Source organism: Panulirus ornatus, chromosome 36 (genome assembly GCF_036320965.1).
Source record: "Panulirus ornatus isolate Po-2019 chromosome 36, ASM3632096v1, whole genome shotgun sequence".
Classification (NCBI taxonomy): Eukaryota; Metazoa; Arthropoda; class Malacostraca; order Decapoda; family Palinuridae; genus Panulirus; species Panulirus ornatus.
In genome coordinates, this window is record NC_092259.1 from 10787864 (window position 1) to 10807709 (window position 19846).

At 39.8% G+C, this 19846-nt stretch overlaps 1 protein-coding gene across 16 annotated transcripts in view; it reads left to right on the plus strand.

Annotated features, from left to right (window-relative positions):
• The window catches only part of LOC139760347 (cubilin-like), a 344737-nt gene that overhangs the window by 226617 nt on the left and 98274 nt on the right, over window positions 1–19846 (plus strand). For 15 of the 16 annotated variants that reach the window (XM_071683382.1, XM_071683397.1, XM_071683385.1 and 12 more), the window contains one exon: window positions 4174–4318. In XM_071683382.1, coding sequence (XP_071539483.1) covers window positions 4174–4318 — 145 coding nt within the window. Of the gene's footprint in view, window positions 1–4173; window positions 4319–6216; window positions 6245–19846 lie in introns of those variants that run through there. The other variant, XM_071683398.1, reaches the window with a different exon arrangement.

Here is a 19846-nt window from a genome sequence, read left to right on the forward strand (position 1 = left end):
TCAACCATTTTCTCAGCTACAGGTAGATGTTGATTTTGTGTTGTCATATATCATTTACTTGCCATAGCAGACTAATGCTTCCGCCACCTTCGTGTTTATCCAGCAATCCCTAGCCTAGCATTGGCACCATTACTCGTCAACACTGACCCTGTTATTTGTGACGTTTATCCTCCTCCTTCTATACACTTCTTCACCTACCATATTCATCGCCTCCCTCTTGTCACCTTATCCCATGCTCTTTTTCCCATATACTCATCTTTCTCTTTTCGTTACTCTCATTTCATTCACCTCTACCCAATGCTTCTAACACATTTGGAATCCGTAATCCTTCCATGTTTATTGGTCGTTCACCAGTCATAAAATAGTCCATATCAAAATGTCTCGATAACTCGCGTAACGTATCCTTACACATATAATGTCCTGGTAACTTTCTTGTCATCGTGTTGTAAGGAAATTTTCCTCTTCTGTAACCATAACCCTCTTGCGCTTTGCTTGTGTTGTATGTCGCCAGCCTGGGTTGGCGACATCGAGGGATTACTGGGGTTGGCGTCCGGCAGGCGTGCTGAGTCGCATGTCTGGTAGTGGACGAGTCGAGATCCTACTTCACGGTGAAAGTGTCGTACAGTGTTGGAAGTTGAATGATATTACGAATGTGGTGTATTCGATAATGAACCCAATGGGTTAGAAAATATGTAAACGAAGCAAAGGTATATCAATAGCTTACTGTTGAGTTTATCTTTGTGCCTGAGAGGTATTAATGTGAAAGTTAAAGATATGCTGTGAAACGTTTTACCTTAACGTTTCCTGCGTGTGTTACAACGTCTTGATTGTCATCTAAAGTAGCAGGTCTGACGCTATATATGCAGAGCAGGCGACATTATATTTTTCTCTTTCCTGAGACCTAGCCATAAACTGGTTACCAGTGCCTGAATGTATAAAGAAAATTACTGGATCAAGCAGGAACTTCACGGCTTAAAAGAAAACCAATCATTACCAATACCATGGTCTCTCTCTCTCTCTCTCTCTCTCTCTCTCTCTCTCTCTCTCTCTCTCTCTCTCTCTCTCTCTAATAGGGTGGTTACAGAAGGAAGATGGAAGGGTTTGGGCAGGGAAAGGTCTAGTTTTGAAATGGAAGAATTAAAGTGTGTGTGTATATATATATATATATATATATATATATATATATATATATATATATATATATATGTTGGGGTGAAGAGGGTGGTGAGAGTAAGTTAACTTGGGAAGGAGACTTGTGTGAGGAAGTACCAGGAGAGACTGAGTACAAAATGGAAAAAGGTGAGAACAATGGAAGTAAGGGGAGTGGGGGAGGAATGGGATGTATTTAGGGAATCAGTGATGGATTGCGCAAAAGATGCTTGTGGCATGAGAAGCGTGGGAGGTGGGTTGATTAGAAAGGGTAGTGAGTGGTGGGATGAGGAAGTAAGATTATTAGTGAAAAAGAAGAGAGAGGCATTTGGACGATTTTTGCAGGGAAAAAATGCATTTGAGTGGGAGATGTATAAAAGAAAGAGACAGGAGGTCAAGAGAAAGGTGCAAGAGGTGAAAAAGAGGGCAAATGAGAGTTGGGGTGAGAGAGTATCATTAAATTTTAGGGAGAATAAAAAGATGTTCTGGAGGGAGGTAAATAAAGTGCGTAAGACAAGGGAGCAAATGGGAACTTCAGTGAAGGGCGCTAATGGGGAGGTGATAACAAGTAGTGGTGATGTGAGAAGGAGATGGAGTGAGTATTTTGAAGGTTTGTTGAATGTGTTTGATGATAGAGTGGCAGATATAGGGTGTTTTGGTCGAGGTGGTGTGCAAAGTGAGAGGGTTAGGGAAAATGATTTGGTAAACAGAGAAGAGGTAGTAAAAGTATGTATTGTTGACTGGTTGGTAAGGTTATTTAATGTATGTATGACTCATGGTGAGGTGCCTGAGGATTGGCGGAATGCGTGCATAGTGCCATTGTACAAAGGCAAAGGGGATAAGAGTGAGTGCTCAAATTACAGAGGTATAAGTTTGTTGAGTATTCCTGGTAAATTATATGGGAAGGTATTGATTGAGAGGGTGAAGGCATGTACAGAGCATCAGATTGGGAAAGAGCAGTATGGTTTCAGAAGTGGTAGAGGATGTGTGTATCAGGTGTTTGCTTTGAAGAATTTATGTGAGAAATACTTAGAAAAGCAAATGGATGTGTATGTAGCATTTATGGATCTGGAGAAGGCATATGATAGAGTTGATAGAGATGCTCTGTGGAAAGTATTAAGAATATATGGTGTGGGAGGCAAGTTGTTAGAAGCAGTGAAAAGTTTTTATCGAGGATGTAAGGCATGTGTACGTGTAGGAAGGGAGGAAAGTGATTGGTTCTCAGTGAATGTAGGTTTGCGGCAGGGGTGTGTGATGTCTCCATGGTTGTTTAATTTGTTTATGGATGGGGTTGTTAGGGAGGTGAATGCAAGAGTTTTGGAAAGAGGGGCAAGTATGAAGTCTGTTGTGGATGAGAGAGCTTGGGAAGTGAGTCAGTTGTTGTTCACTGATGATACAGCGCTGGTGGCTGATTCATGTGAGAAACTGCAAAAGCTGGTGACTGAGTTTGGTAAAGTGTGTGAAAGAAGAAAGTTAAGAGTAAATGTGAATAAGAGCAAGGTTATTAGGTACAGTAGAGTTGAGGGTCAAGTCAATTGGGAGGTAAGTTTGAATGGAGAAAAACTGGAGGAAGTAAAGTGTTTTAGATATCTGGGAGTGGATTTGGCAGCGGATGGAACCATGGAAGCGGAAGTGAATCATAGGGTGGGGGAGGGGCGAAAATCCTGGGAGCCTTGAAGAACATGTGGAAGTCGAGAACATTATCTCGGAAAGCAAAAATGGGTATGTTTGAAGGAATAGTGGTTCCAACAATGTTGTTTGGTTGCGAGGCGTGGGCTATGGATAGAGTTGTGCGCAGGAGGGTGGATTTGCTGGAAATGAGATGTTTGAGGGCAATGTGTGGTGTGAGGTGGTTTGATCGAGTAAGTAATGTAAGGGTAAGAGAGATGTGTGGAAATGAAAAAGAGCGTGGTTGAGAGAGCAGAAGAGGGTGTTTTGAAATGGTTTGGGCACATGGAGAGAATGAGTGAGGAAAGATTGACCAAGAGGATATGTGTGTCGGAGGTGGAGGGAACGAGGAGAAGTGGGAGACCAAATTGGAGGTGGAAAGATGGAGTGAAAAAGATTTTGAGTGATCGGAGCCTGAACATGCAGGAGGGTGAAAGGCGGGCAAGGAATAGAGTGAATTGGATCGATGTGGTATACCGGGGTTGACGTGCTGTCAGTGGATTGAATCAGGGCATGTGAAGCGTCTGGGGTAAACCATGGAAAGCTGTGTAGGTATGTATATTTGCGTGTGTGGACGTATGTATATACATGTGTATGGGGGTGGGTTGGGCCATTTCTTTCGTCTGTTTCCTTGCGCTACCTCGCAAACGCGGGAAACAGCGACAAAAAAATATATTTATATATTTATAATAGAAAGGTTTTATGAAAACGTGTATTTCGGTGCCTTATCCATACACCCCCATCAGCCTCGGGATGTGTAAGTATTCTTTTTGTTTCATGATTGTTAAAGGAAGGGAAGGAAAAATAGATTAGCTAAGTTAACCATTGTTCATTGTGTACGTCGGGTGGATGGTTGAGGCACGGTTACTGCTTGAAGGCTTCGTGGGAACGAAGGATGCTTCATGTTTGTACTGCTTTCGAAGTTGTAGATGTGTCAAGCCTGTGGTTGAAGCATAGGCTGCAAAAGAATAATTTTGAACTTTATTGAATGGGCGATTGAGTTTGTTCAGTTGCAGTTTACGAGGAAAATCACTCGTGTGCTTTTGAATTGATCACTGATAAGAACATTTCCTTTCAGGGCATATCACAAACTGTAGTACTGTCTGATGGTCAACACCCAAGAAGCTAGCAAGTAGAAGAATGACTAGAGTTCCTAACCAAATGCAATTGCACAACAGAAATAGAAGTAAAAAGATGTATATATATGTTGTAGTGGTACGCCTAGGTTAAGATTATTTAGCCATTCACAAATTAGATTTATGAGTTGTGAAAGTAATTGATAAACCTTAGAGTACTTCGTTAACTGAAATTAGTGTAAATGTGTATATGTATATATATATTTTTTTCCTTTCTTAGGCCGCGCTGGACGGGATGGCAGGTGATGGCTGGCAGCGCGATCACCATGACGTCATCGCCGGGGTGCGCATGCGCCGCTGCCTCTCACTTCTCGCATCGCTCCTCCTCCTCCATACTATACTCTTGCCTCAAGTTGCCGCCCATGGTATGTGATGAGCTGACATTACGCCTGCTGCTGATGATTGAAATGCCGCTAGTGTTCATACTTGCACTGAGAATACCGTATTTTAGATTGTAGCGCTCTCAGAGGTTATACATATTGTACATAAGCTTGTTCAGTACCAGTATATGTTAATGAGAAGTGACCTACAGTAGCTGCTAACCCAAGATGACCTGAAATGACCCCATTCTTCTGTACAACAATTACATTTAATCTGCTTTATATTACTTTATCACGTTTCATAATCAATTTTTTTTGTGTATTGGTCGATTAGTGTGCGTGTGGTATTCCTGATTAGGTTATTGTACATCACAGAATAAATCAGTGTAGTATGATGTGTGTCTGGTTTAGCAATGTTAGGAATGTTCTGTGTCCCTGATAAAGCAATATGTGTTGTTCCTTACAGCTACAGTTGTATGGAATATGTCTTGTCCCTGATATAACATTGTCTTGTTCCTGGTACAGCAGCGTATGAAAAAAAAAAGTTTTGTTATTTTGTTACTGGTTTAGCCATGTATGAAATATATCTTGCCTCTGGTGTAGCGGATGGAATATGTCTTGTATGGCACTGTATGGAATATGTTTACATCGTAGAGCAAATGAGAACGTGAATCCTTGCTTATTGAATGAGTCGTGAACATGGAATTTTGTTCTTGTGTATCTGTTATGATCCTATGCCCTCTCTCACAAGACAGAGTATGGACCAAATCTTGAGTATTGGTGACCTGTTTTACTGTGTCAGCTGAACATTTAGGTTGCCATCAGCTGTACACGTCAGCATTCCCTTACACCATGTACATCGTTTCTTGATACTCTACCATATTATTGACTATACGAAAGATGTGACAGCTTTTGTCTTGTGTGTGTGTGTGTGTGTGATACATAGAACTGTTAATGTTATCATCTGGACGGATGGCGTAAGTCCAGAGTAGAATGATCTAAGGATCACCAACCCTGCAGTCGCCACCGCAAATGTTCCATTAAGCGTCCGCGAGAGTGAGGTCAGTTCATAAGTGGTAGGGTGTCCAACTCACTTAGGGTTAAGGATGGCGAGGTCGTTGAGTGGGAGTTGGAGGAACAACTTTCTTAAACCTCTACTAGATCCCAGCTGCGCCTTGGTATTACTTGCCCTAAGAAATGTAACGAAAGTAGTAACTTGCCGAGATACTTTTCAAACCCCTCCAGAATAGGAATAACCAAGTGTCTTGGATCAGCCCCTCACCAGTAGTCAGTAATAAAAGCAGAAGGAAGACCATGATTCCAGAATAGTTCCTTTGCGACTCGCCCTAGTTTTTGTGAAGTAGGCGTACCCCGGCCACTAACCATTTGTTAACCACGTTTTCTTCTTGGTTACCTTGACCGCGAATTAATCTTTCTTTATCTCTAAATTATTTAATATAAAACATTATAAAACTCGTAGTGTCGAACCAAGTAGTCACTAATATCCAAGCTGACACAAAACGACTTAGAAATGTTTGCCAAAGGTCTAGTTGGTGAAAATATTTTCGGGCAGTGATATGGTTATAAAGACGCATACAGTGTATTTTAGCAAGTTCTCATCACTTGTAGTTTTCGAGCCAGTTGGCGTCAGTTTTAGTGTTATGTTCATTAAGTTAAGAAGACGGCCCGATATTTCAAAAGGAACATTTGCTTTATTCAGAACCAGTAGTCTTTAGGAAGATAAGGATAAGGAAAATACATAGTTGATTGGTCTTTTCCCGTGAGACATTTTCTTGCTACCTTCGTAAATAGTCATCATTCTCAGGTGTTTTAAAATAATACTGAAGTCGACATACTTATTATCATGCTTTCTTGTGTTTCACATTAGTAACTGTGTTCACGAACACATTTATTTCATGATTGAAATTGATAATTTATGAGACCTCTATGCCTTCATGATGACCATACGAGGTATTAACAGATCATTAATTACATGTATACCAGTCCCATGTATTATGTTTGAGGTTTCTCAGTGTAATTCAGAGATGAAAGTTGTTTTTAGGTGTTAAATGATAAATACTTGTCCAAAAGTATTGCGTGAGTTATTGAGTTGGGAAAATGTCTCCATTATAGAGTTAAAAAAAAATTATAGCATAGTTGATTCCCATTTGAGAAAGGAAAACTCGCGTGTGCATGGGAAGAGTAGTTCAGTAACAATGAGCAGTGATAAAAGGGAATGTTTTGAAACATGGCTAGCTTCTAATGTAGCCATTTTTGTTGAAAGTTGTAATATATTTTCTTGTGATGTACGTTTGTGATTTTGGTTGCTTGACCTCCTGTGTATATGGTTTATGTGACATAAGAGAACTAAAGTCATGATTTTTGTGTACATATCTCTCATTCCTTGCTTCCCAAATATAAACTAGTTTATTTCCATTAACCCCCCCAGTGTACATAATGTAGGAATGAAATAGAAGGTTTTACATTAGCTTTATGAGTCCGAGCATGCAAGTATCCTGGGATGCACTCCACATCTATAACCTATTTGCACACATTCCTCATAATTTTAGTAACGATGTTCTCCTCTACCCCCTTTTTTTCCCCACAACCTTAGTGAATTTGTGTGCAGATGAGCTCGTTTCATTTTCCCATTCAGTTGTTTGAAGAACAGGTGATTAGTATTTTTTTTTCAAATAGATTTTTATGGTCATAGTAGATATTACAGAAGACGGATCTTCTTACCTTGCCCAAAAATGACCATATTACTATCAATTCTTGGTGGTGATGAAGTTTTCTGTTCTGGACTAGGTTATAACCCACAGAAGTTTTCTTTTCAGACCTAAGAATTAATTTTCTAAGTGCTTTATTCATGCTAAAGATTGTTTATTTAGAGTGCCATGTTGTGGTTGTTGAGCCTTGGGTTGTAAATTGAGTGCCTACTCATGTATTTGAATGCTATGCTGTTAATTGTTACTTTTGAAAGTTTATATTGTTTTGACAGTCATTATGGCTTTAGTGTCATACTGTTTGTAGTGTTTATTCTGAATTTATTCTTTATTTTGGGTAATTTTTAGTTTTCTATCTGGCTTCAGAATGAGGTATTAATATTGCATCTTTCTGTAATGCATTAAGCTCTCGACTGCCATGCTTTGTCATTAGTACTTTATGTTTTTGTAGCCTTAATTGTTAGTAGTATTACACACTGTTATTTAGGGATACCACCATATGTATGCTACAGAGTTTGACATACCTTATTATGTTTTCAGTGTGAGTTTATAAGCTCCCAGTCTTTTTCATTTTTTCCTTTTGTTTCCCATTCAACTGTGTGTAGGAGTTCCCAGGTCATGCTCATGATTTCCCATTTTATGGTTCCATGTGTCCAATTTATATTTATCCTCTTCCTTTTTCCTTTTGTTTAAAAGTTCATTCTGTATCCTTTAGTTCCCACATCAACTTGATTTCTTGTGTTTACATACCCGTTATTTTTTTTTGTTAAACACATTTTTGTGTCATACTACTACCATATGTTTTGAGAAGTATAATTGAGGTGTCATTTTATTTTATGTGATTTGTTGCAGGAATTGCACTTTTGAGGTACAATACAATTTTGATTTTTTTTTTTTACTTTGTTTCTTAGTTTCCACTTTTTGTTTCACTGTGTGCTGTGTTTCAAAGATAACTCTATGTTTCAGAAGGTGTCAGGGTTTCTAAGTAATCACTCATGTTCAGGAAGTTTTTGTTAAGAATGTTCTGCACTTTGTATTTCAGAGGTCACAGCTTGTAAGCATTAAGGCTTTAGATTGCTTCTGAGTATATGGTTGTGTTACGTAAAGCACCCCTGAAAGCCTGTCTCATTCTGAGTTATGGATTTGGTTTTCAGGATATGCCGTGATCATCCAGAGATAACCCTGTAGGTTTCAGGGGTTCTGCTCAATTTTTTTTATATTTCAGAGTTACCAGTTTCATAATCCAAAGTAACATTTAAAGAGTACTTCAGTTATTGTCCCAGATGGCATATCATAGTACCCCGCATGGTGTGCCAGAGTGTCGTCATTTGAGAAGTATGCTCTGCATACTCCTCCAGTGTTTAATGTGTTTTGATCTGGCCCAGCGGTGTGTTTGAGTGTAGTGTCATTTCAGGGGCACGTGGAGCGTGTTCTTAGCTGGCCCGACTTTGTGTTTCAGAGTGCGGTGCTCCTGCAATGACAGAGGCCCCTAGCTCGGTAGTCTTCACAATGGAGGAACTGTATTATTACCACGGTATTGTGGGTGTGAAGGAGTGGTGCGTTGTAGCCTCCGGTGTTGCTACCTGCCTGCTGGAGAGACTAACTGGATTATATTTTCTCACTTGTGACAGGGCTTATTCTCGCTTATGTTGAAAGGAGACTAATACTAGAGTCTTACAATGCCAAAATAACAGTTTTGTTTTCCTCTTGATCCCTTCCACTTGTAATACCAAGAGTAAAGTGGTCTCATTGGTAGGAAATATTGGCTGTTTGTCTCGGAGCTTTTGGGTGTAGGTGAAAGTTTTAAACAACTGTTTTTACATTATGAAGACTTGCACAGATGCAGTTATATTTAGATTGTGCACATAAGCACCTATACATATGTGCTGGTGTATTTAGCACACATGCACATGAAAGCATGCAAAAATAGTAATTCTTCAAAAAGCAAGGGAAAATACTGTGTAAAAATGTTTTCAGGTAATGGAAGTTGGTGGTACTTAGTGTCAAGAAGTTTAGACTGTTATAAGATATTTGGCTTACGGATGTGAACATTTACATAGAAATATGATTAAGTAATGAACTTTAAGGAAAAGAGTGGCTTGTGTTGGATGTTGCTCAGAAAAGAGTTTACACTTTGACAAAAAGGATTAGTCAGAAGAAAGATATTAATGTTTTTGACAAAATTTAAGGAAAATATGAAAATGTAATGGTACGAGTGTGGAGGTGAATAAACCAGCAAGGAGTGAACTGCTGGATTTTTTTTTTTGTTATTATTGTTTTTTAAGCTGAGATGGTATGGGCCTCTGAGGCCTTAATCAAGGCCATGCCATTGGCATGTTATATATGTATGTACTCCTGAACCAGGTGCCCATTTTATCGACCAACCTATAGGGGTGGATGAATAGCTGGATTTACTGTGGATCAACTGTCGCAACCAGGATTCGAACCTATGCGCTTGACCCAGGGCGGCCCATGGATATTTCATGGTCAGGAACACTAACTGCTACACCATGTAAGTCCAGGAAGTAAAGATACTCGTATGGACATCCTGCAGTCTTTATGAATGCTTCTACTGCAGACAAGGGAAAGGAGAAGGATGGGAGCAGACAGATGGAGGGATAAGTCTTTCCCCCTTGTCTGGGTAGGAGTGAAAAAATTTAAGGCCTGGCCTCTAGGGATGTCTCTAGCTGAATTTGGACATATTTGCCTCTCTCTTCTTTCACTACTGGCATGAAGCTCCACCGACCTTTTTCCGTAGAGTATTTGTCCCTACCTCTCATGTTTACTTGTTCATTTTTCACCTTATGATCATCTTTCTGTAACCATCACTTTCAGAGCTTTTGCTCTTCTTCCCTGTTCTCTGCCTTCCACAGTTTTCTTTCATTATCATCCATTCTTCTTCTTCCCATGTCTTGTCATGCCCACACAATTGTCTTCTACCCATCCTTATTCTTCTCCTCCCCCTTCTTCTTCATTAGGTCTAGGACATCTTGGAAGCAAATAGTCACTATGTCCATTTCAGTTTTCTCTCTGACATGAAGCAGAAGGCAGGTCTTCAAGAAGTGTGTTTACGAGTGGAATGATGAATTAAAGGAAGGGTATTAAGGCAGGCAGAAAAGATGAGAAAAGAGATAGGGAGATTCAAGGATGAAGAAAGGCTGGAAGGATAGGTGGAGAGAAAAGGGGAAGGAGAAAGATTAAAAAGGAATATTGAAAAGTTAAGGAGGAAGTAACAGTATAGAGACTGACAAGTAAGAGGGTCAAAAGGAACAATGGCATTATGAAAAGAAAGAGACATAGAGATGAACAGACCAGAAAAGATGCTGACATCCTGTCACCAGAGTCCTAACTAAGGTGAATAGTTGAGGAGACCTATTACCAAATATTGGGAGAGTACCAAATTCCTGGATAAGTAATTATTCAGTAAGCTGTTCACATCATTCATATGGCCAAAACTAGAAAGTGCTTCTCAAGTATATTCACTGCACGTAAAGAAGCACAAAGAACTAGTAAAGATCTGGAGGAGGATTACAAAGATTTTTTTTCTATTTATATTTATTATACTGAATCGCTGTTTCCTGCGTCAGCAGGGTAGCACCAGAAAACATGAAGAATGGCCCATCCACTCATATACACATATATATATACATAAACACCCATGCAGGCACATATTCATATCAACATATACACAGACATATATATATATATATATATATATATATATATATATATGGGAGGGTATTGATTGAGAGGGTGAAGGCATGTACAGAGCATCAGATTGGGGAAGAGCAGTGTGGTTTCAGAAGTGGTAGAGGATGTGTGGATCAGGTGTTTGCTTTGAAGAATGTATGTGAGAAATACTTAGAAAAGCAAATGGATTTGTATGTAGCATTTATGGATTTGGAGAAGGCATATGATAGAGTTGATAGAGATGCTCTGAGGAAGGTATTAAGAATATATGGTGTGGGAGGCAAGTTGTTAGAAGCAGTGAAAAGTTTTTATCGAGGATGTAAGGCATGTGTACGTGTAGGAAGAGAGGAAAGTGATTGGTTCTCAGTGAATGAATGGGGAGGTGATAACAAGTAGTGGTGATGTGAGAAGGAGATGGAGTGAGTATTTTGAAGGTTTGTTGAATGTGTTTGATGATAGAGTGGCAGATATAGGGTGTTTTGGTCGAGGTGGTGTGCAAAGTGAGAGGGTTAGGAAAATGATTTGGTAAACAGAGAAGAGGTAGTAAAAGCTTTGCGGAAGATGAAAGCCGGCAAGGCAGCAGGTTTGGATGGTATTGCAGTGGAATTTATTAAAAAAGTGGGTGACTGTATTGTTGACTGGTTGGTAAGGTTATTTAATGTATGTATGACTCATGGTGAGGTGCCTGAGGATTGGCGGAATGCGTGCATAGTGCCATTGTACAAAGGAAAAGGGAAAAAGAGTGAGTGCTCAAATTACAGAGGTATAAGTTTGTTGAGTATTCCTGGTAAATTTAAATTATATGGGAGGATATTGATTGAGAGGGTGAAGGCATGTACAGAGCATCAGATTGGGGAAGAGCAGTGTGGTTTCAGAAGTGGTAGAGGATGTGTGGATCAGGTGTTTGCTTTGAAGAATGTATGTGAGAAATACTTAGAAAAGCAAATGGATTTGTATGTAGCATTTATGGATCTGGAGAAGGCATATGATAGAGTTGATAGAGATGCTCTGTGGAAGGTATTAAGAATATATGGTGTGGGAGGCAAGTTGTTAGGAGCAGTGAAAAGTTTTTATCGAGGATGTAAGGCATGTGTACGTGTAGGAAGAGAGGAAAGTGATTGGTTCTCAGTGAATGTAGGTTTGTGGCAGGGGTGTGTGATGTCTCCATGGTTGTTTAATTTGTTTATGGATGGGGTTGTTAGGGAGGTAAATGCAAGAGTTTTGGAAAGAGGGGCAAGTATGAAGTCTGTTGGGGATGAGAGAGCTTGGGAAGTGAGTCAGTTGTTGTTCGCTGATGATACAGCGCTGGTGGCTGATTCATGTGAGAAACTGCAGAAGCTGGTGACTGAGTTTGGTAAAGTGTGTGGAAGAAGAAAGTTAAGAGTAAACGTGAATAAGAGCAAGGTTATTAGGTACAGTAGGGTTGAGGGTCAAGTCAATTGGGAGGTGAGTTTGAACGGAGAAAAACTGGAGGAAGTGAAGTGTTTTAGATATCTGGGAGTGGATCTGGCAGCGGATGGAACTATGGAAGCGGAAGTGGATCATAGGGTGGGGGAGGGGGCGAAAATTCTGGGGGCCTTGAAGAATGTGTGGTAGTCGAGAACATTATCTCGGAAAGCAAAAATGGGTATGTTTGAAGGAATAGTGGTTCCAACAATGTTGTATGGTTGCGAGGCGTGGGCTATGGATAGAGTTGTTCGCAGGAGGATGGATGTGCTGGAAATGAGATGTTTGAGGACAATGTGTGGTGTGAGGTGGTTTGATCGAGTAAGTAACGTAAGGGTAAGAGAGATGTGTGGAAATAAAAAGAGCGTGGTTGAGAGAGCAGAAGAGGGTGTTTTGAAATGGTTTGGGCACATGGAGAGAATGAGTGAGGAAAGATTGACCAAGAGGATATATGTGTCGGAGGTGGAGGGAACGAGGAGAAGAGGGAGACCAAATTGGAGGTGGAGAGATGGAGTGAAAAGGATTTTGTGTGATCGGGGCCTGAACATGCAGGAGGGTGAAAGGAGGGCAAGGAATAGAGTGAATTGGAGCGATGTGGTATACAGGGGTTGACGTGCTGTCAGTGGATTGAATCAAGGCATGTGAAGCGTCCGGGGTAAACCATGGAAAGCTGTGTAGGTATGTATATTTGCGTGTGTGGATGTGTGTATGTACATGCGTATGGGGGGGGTTGGGCCATTTCTTTCGTCTGTTTCCTTGCGCTACCTCGCAAACGCGGGAGACAGCGACAAGGTATAAAAAAAAAAAAAAAAAGATATATATATATATGAAGTCTGTTGGGGATGAGAGAGCTTGGGAAGTGAGTCAGTTGTTGTTCGCTGATGATACAGCGCTGGTGGCTGATTCATGTGAGAAACTGCAGAAGCTGGTGACTGAGTTTGGTAAAGTGTGTGGAAGAAGAAAGTTAAGAGTAAATGTGAATAAGAGCAAGGTTATTAGGTACAGTAGGGTTGAGGGTCAAGTCAATTGGGAGGTGAGTTTGAATGGAGAAAAACTGGAGGAAGTGAAGTGTTTTAGATATCTGGGAGTGGATCTGTCAGCGGATGGAACCATGGAAGCGGAAGTGGATCATAGGGTGGGGGAGGGGGCGAAAATTTTGGGAGCCTTGAAAAATGTGTGGAAGTCGAGAACATTATCTCGGAAAGCAAAAATGGGTATGTTTGAAGGAATAGTGGTTCCAACAATGTTGTATGGTTGCGAGGCGTGGGCTATGGATAGAGTTGTGCGCAGGAGGATGGATGTGCTGGAAATGAGATGTTTGAGGACAATGTGTGGTGTGAGGTGGTTTGATCGAGTAAGTAACGTAAGGGTAAGAGAGATGTGTGGAAATAAAAAGAGCGTGGTTGAGAGAGCAGAAGAGGGTGTTTTGAAATGGTTTGGGCACATGGAGAGAATGAGTGAGGAAAGATTGACCAAGAGGATATATGTGTCGGAGGTGGAGGGAACGAGGAGAAGAGGGAGACCAAATTGGAGGTGGAAAGATGGAGTGAAAAAGATTTTGTGTGATCGGGGCCTGAACATGCAGGAGGGTGAAAGGAGGGCAAGAAATAGAGTGAATTGGAGCGATGTGGTATACAGGGGTTGACGTGCTGTCAGTGGATTGAATCAAGGCATGTGAAGCGTCTGGGGTAAACCATGGAAAGCTGTGTAGGTATGTATATTTGCGTGTGTGGACGTGTGTATGTACGTGTGTATGGGGGTTGGGCCATTTCTTTCGTCTGTTTCCTTGCGCTACCTCGCAAACGCGGGAGACAGCGACAAAGTATAAAAAAAAAAAAAAAAAAATATATATATATATATATATATATATATATATATATATATATACATGCACATTTTCATACTTGCATGCCTTCCTCCATTCCTGTTGCTACCCCGCCACACAGGAAATAGCATCCCTGCACCTTCAGCAAGGTACCAGAATTAAGAGAAATAAGTTACAAGGAAAGGCTTTAGGCTTTAGATATCACAGCCTTGTAAGCTTTTAGAATAGACTGATGATTTTAACAGTGATTTTAAGAGGATATTACATGAAATTAAACAAAAAACTTGTCAAAAAGATGAGGGAATACTTTCATAGTGTAAGATTTGCAGATGAATGGAATAAAGTGAACAGGTATGTGGTAAATGTAGACAGCATAGAGAAGTTTAACAGGCTGTACAGTGATACAGAATGTTCAGGAGATAGGACCACAGAATTGTAAAACTCCTTCCCCATATTGTACTTATAGGTAATTACACAAGGGGCCCCTGAATGACAGTTTTTTTAGGATGTGAAATTGATTGTACCTTTTAATATATATATTTTTTTTTTGTGTGTGTGTGTATGTGGGAGGATTTGATCGTTTGGAGAGGAAGACCACCCATTTTAAATTGAATGCTCAGGAGTGTTGCTAACTTGTAAAAATATAGAATTTTAATTTATTGTTCATTTTAAGGATATTAAAGTAAAGAAAGGGTGAGTGTCTGAAATGGGAAGAGTGAACAGGTTTGTGTGAGAATTACTCTAAAGAAGTGTAACTGGGAGTAGAGAAAAGAGACTAATGTATTTATCATCAAAATGCAAAACATTTTTTTATTTGTGTACTTAGGGGAAAATTTTAAGATGCTTGCCTGAGTCAAGTTAAAAAAAGGCAAGGAAATTAGTCCAAACAGCAAGACCAACTAAATCACTCTTGAGGTCAGCTTGTTATCAAACACCCAATAAGCCATTTAGGGTAAAGTTTCTCAGTTTTTAGTGTCATTTTAATCAGAAATGGGTTCAAACTATTGAAAATATTGAAACTAAGTACTGTAGTTTTGGTTTAATCCTTAAAGAGATGAGAAGAAACAAAGGATGAATTTCCAGAGAACAAATGTTCAGAGATGTAATTTGAAATTATTGAGAGAGAAGGATCAGAAGTTAACACAATTAGAGGAGGAAATAGAGAAAGCAAGGAATCAGAAAAATTGTTGTGAAATGAGATGAGAGTAACTTAGGGATTTGAAAATTATAAGTAGTTGGTATAACAAATTCAGATTAGTTGAGGAGATTCAAAAGTTAAGGAGTCAGAGAGAGACAAGTTGAATTTATTGCAAAGTAAAAAATGTGAGAAGGGTCCTTTTTTTATTAGATATCCTAGAGACTATCCAACTTGAGGAAATGACTTTGACACATACACAAAATGTTGAATACAATGGGTGGGAAGGGGGACCAGGAGCAGTTTTGTGGATTGATCAACAGATGCAGGGCATGAAGGTGGATGAAATTGTTAGGCCTGGGGACATACAAAGCAGAGGTGCAGAGGAAATTAATTTGAAACTCTAGAAAGAATATGTTGGACTGTTAAAGATAGAGCAGTTGAGAAAATTCAGAGAGCAGAGAACTGATAGGATCAGTGCTTGTTAGCTAGAAAGGAGAGCTTAGAGAAAGTCAGAAACACAGAGGAGGACAATTCATTACTGAAGGATCTAGGCAAGAAGTGTATGGCACGAAAATTTGAACGATGAATAAAGCAGGAGATTGATGGATGTAAATCACTGATTATTTTTGGTTTTGAAGGAAATTGTATCCCAAGTGAAGAGAAAGAAGGCATGTTCCTTTAAGAATTACAGAAGATTGTATATGATGAAAAACATTTGGTGAAGTCTTCAGGAGTCTTCAACCCCAAGCCTAGGTTGTATATGATGAAAAACATTTGGTGAAGTCTTCAGGAGTCTTCAACCCCAAGACCTAGGTTGGCTTTGCCCAGGATGCTGGAATTTATAGAATTGCCTCAATATGAGTATCATCTAGTTGGAAATAAGTTGCAGGAATCTGTGTGAAAGAGGCCTTTGAGTCAGCATTGTCCTTAACCTCTTGTTAGGGTGCTATCTTAGGAGGATTATGCTCACCTTCATGGATAAGGAAGTATCCAGCAAGCTGTTCACCTTTTGAATAGGGCTGAAATTAGGACAAGATTCTTAAGTTGGTCAATATTTCTGAAGAAGCATGAAGCTAATAGATAAGGTCCAGGGGACAATAACAAAGATGATATTAGAATTAAGGGAGTTGAGTCACAGGGAAAGATGAGAGCTTTTATTTTTTAGACGATTGATGACATAGACAGTGAACAGCTCTTTGAAAATGTTGGATGGAGTAGCCAGAGGCCATAACATGAAATTTGAAATTCTTGTTAAAAATGATGTAAATAATTAATTTTATAGTATAAGAATAGTGGATGGATGTAACAAATGAATGACAGTACAGCAGCTGTGGACTGCATATAGAAGTTTAAAATGTTTTATGATAGTAGTTCAAGAGATGGGGCCCCATGAGTGTAAAACACCATCCCTGTAGAGCACAGGTAGGTTGTAACAACAAATAATTACACATTCACATGCACACTACATAATTTTTATATTAATCATTCTCAGAGGCAGCTTCCCCTGCAAAATCACACTTTCTCAGGAAATACCTTTGCATTCCTGCAGCATTTAGGGTCACGTATCTGAACAGTAATACCAATTCAAATTTTTTACTGTCAGTCAAGGCATTTTGTGTCACTATATTCAGAATATGAGGTATTTTATTCATGCTTACCATTGCAGGAAAATATAATCCATTGTTTAGAACGACTGAAAAAGGCATAAATTGGTGCTTTGCAGTGAAGATCAGAGGATGTAGTTAATATTCATTGATATTTTTGAAATTAGCAATACCTGTTTGAAGAAAGACTTGCTGAAAAAATTAAGTATTGAAACAAGCTGAAAAATTCTCTAAGGGTCAGAAGTAATTAGTTTATTATAAAGCCTATTAGAGATAAATATTTTGAGTTTATTATGTGTAAAAAAAATTCTTATGGAACGGACTTTTATGCGTACCATGTCTGAATAGACAACCATTTGTTCAGAATAAGTCAAGAGGGATGGTGATTTGTGCAGAATGAATGTAAAGAGACAGACATTAACAGTACGGGGATGAAAGGGCATTTGCTTATGAAACAAGAATGCTCCAGCATCACTTATCATTCCAGTTAGTCTCTCCAGGCAGCATTCCTTGTGTTCTCTTACTACTACTAACCCCATTCCCAAAACCCTCCCTATCACACGGTGGCCCACAAGGGAGCACATGTACATGTGGCTAACCCGGGGGGGGGGGGGACTATTCATCAACACAGGAAAAAAAATCTAAATTTGTTAAACTTTCACACCTCACTTGATTTTTTTATCCTTGCTTTCTGAATGAAATGATTTTAATCATGGACATTTCTTTCAATTTTTTTTCCCCAGGTCTTAGAAATTTGAGTCATTTTTTTTTCTACTAATTAATGACAACAGAACTAGGATTATATGTGAGGGAATTGAGGTAAAGCTAATTCTTTTCCTGTGTTCACAAATGTCTTACAAGAATTGTGCTCTCGTTCATGATATCCTCTCCAAACCTTGGTGCTGACTTGTGTGCCAGATTGAGCATGAGGGGTTCCTAAATGTTTACTCAGGCAAGCTGAATCTATTCGATCTTGTGTGTAAGGTCAATCAGTTATCCAAAAGGAGCTTATGTGTCATGGCATAACATAGTTGTCTTTGCACTGACCAAGCATGCTTGGTCACAGTTCCATTTGACCTAGAATGTTAGTTCATCTTCCGTCTTGATCTAATATTCTGAGTAATCTTTTATCTTGACCTCATAACACAAGAGATGATCTTTTGTCTTACCAAATTTACATGTTACATCATCCATTAGTATGACCTTGTACATAGAAATTAGATTCTATCTCAACCTTTTGTGTTTGGCTGTAAGTGTAGTCAGACAACAAAATGTTAGGGCTAAACTCATTCACCCTGCTGCCTCATAGAATTTTAAAGGTCTTGCATTTAGGAATCCCTTTTCTCAGGAGGTGTTGATGTGTGCAGGACCCCAAAGGAGGATTTACTCAAAATGATGCCAAAACATCTTTTTTTCACTGCTACAATAGGCTCTCATGTGACTCCTGACCTGGTCCTTGTGACATCCTGGTAGATGGGTTGACCCTCATGATTTTTTCCTCACCAGAAATCTTTGTGGATTTTCACATAGTGTTGTAGTGATTAACACCAAGTGACAGAGTGGAGGGTGACAGGTTGAGGGACTGGATGGGCCAGACAGACATAAAGACTTTCTACATTGACTTTACCTATTTTAACCCATGCTGGTGTGGTGTATCCTGGCAGGGCAGCTGGCCAGTACCTGTGAGTCATCTCCTGTATCTGACTCTATAAGTTTTGCAATTGATATAATTTTCAAGCACTGTATATTTCTTCATAGATTACACCTATCTTTGAAGATGTACTGTAGTACCAAGTGTGTGTGTGTGTGTGCATGTATATATATATGAATATATATGCACACACAAGCGTGTGCATATGGGAAACAGCAATCAAGTGTGAAAAAGAATTGTGTGTATATATATATATATATATATATATATATATATATATATTTATATTATTTTTTTTTTATTATACTTTGTCACTGTCTCCCGCGTTTGCGAGGTAGCGCAAGGAAACAGACGAAAGAAATGGCCCAACCCCCCCCATACACATGTATATACATACGTCCACACACGCAAATATACATACCTACACAGCTTTCCATGGTTTACCCCAGACGCTTCACATAACCTGATTCAATCCACTGACAGCACGTCAACCCCGGTATACCACATCGATCCAATTCACTCTATTCCTTGCCCTCCTTTCACCCTCCTGCATGTTCAGGCCCCGATCACACAAAATCTTTTTCACTCCATCTTTCCACCTCCAATTTGGTCTCCCACTTCTCCTCGTTCCCTCCACCTCCGACACATATATCCTCTTGGTCAATCTTTCCTCACTCATTCTCTCCATGTGCCCAAACCATTTCAAAACACCCTCTTCTGCTCTCTCAACCACGCTCTTTTTATTTCCACACATCTCTCTTACCCTTACGTTACTTACTCGATCAAACCACCTCACACCACACATTGTCCTCAAACATCTCATTTCCAGCACCTCCATCCTCCTGCGCACAACTCTATCCATAGCCCACGCCTCGCAACCATACAACATTGTTGGAACCACTATTCCTTCAAACATACCCATTTTTGCTTTCCGAGATAATGTTCTCGACTTCCACACATTTTTCAAGGCTCCCAGAATTTTCGCCCCTTCCCCCACCCTATGATCCACTTCCGCTTCCATGGTTCTATCTGCTGCCAGATCCACTCCCAGATATCTAAAACACTGTACTTCCTCCAGTTTTTCTCCATTCAGACTTACCTCCCAATTGACTTGACCCTCAACCCTACTGTACCTAATAACCTTGCTCTTATTCACATTTACTCTTAACTTTCTTCTTTCACACACTTTACCCAACTCAGTCACCAGCTTCTGCAGTTTCTCACATGAATCAGCCACCAGTGCTGTATCATCAGCGAACAACAACTGACTCACTTCCCAAGCTCTCTCATCCCCAACAGACTTCATACTTGCCCCTCTTTCCAAAACTCTTGCATTCACCTCCCTAACAACCCCATCCATAAACAAATTAAACAACCATGGAGACATCACACACCCCTGCCGCAAACCTACATTCACTGAGAACCAATCACTTTCCTCTCTTCCTACACGTACACATGCCTTACATCCTCGATAAAAACTTTTCACTGCTTCT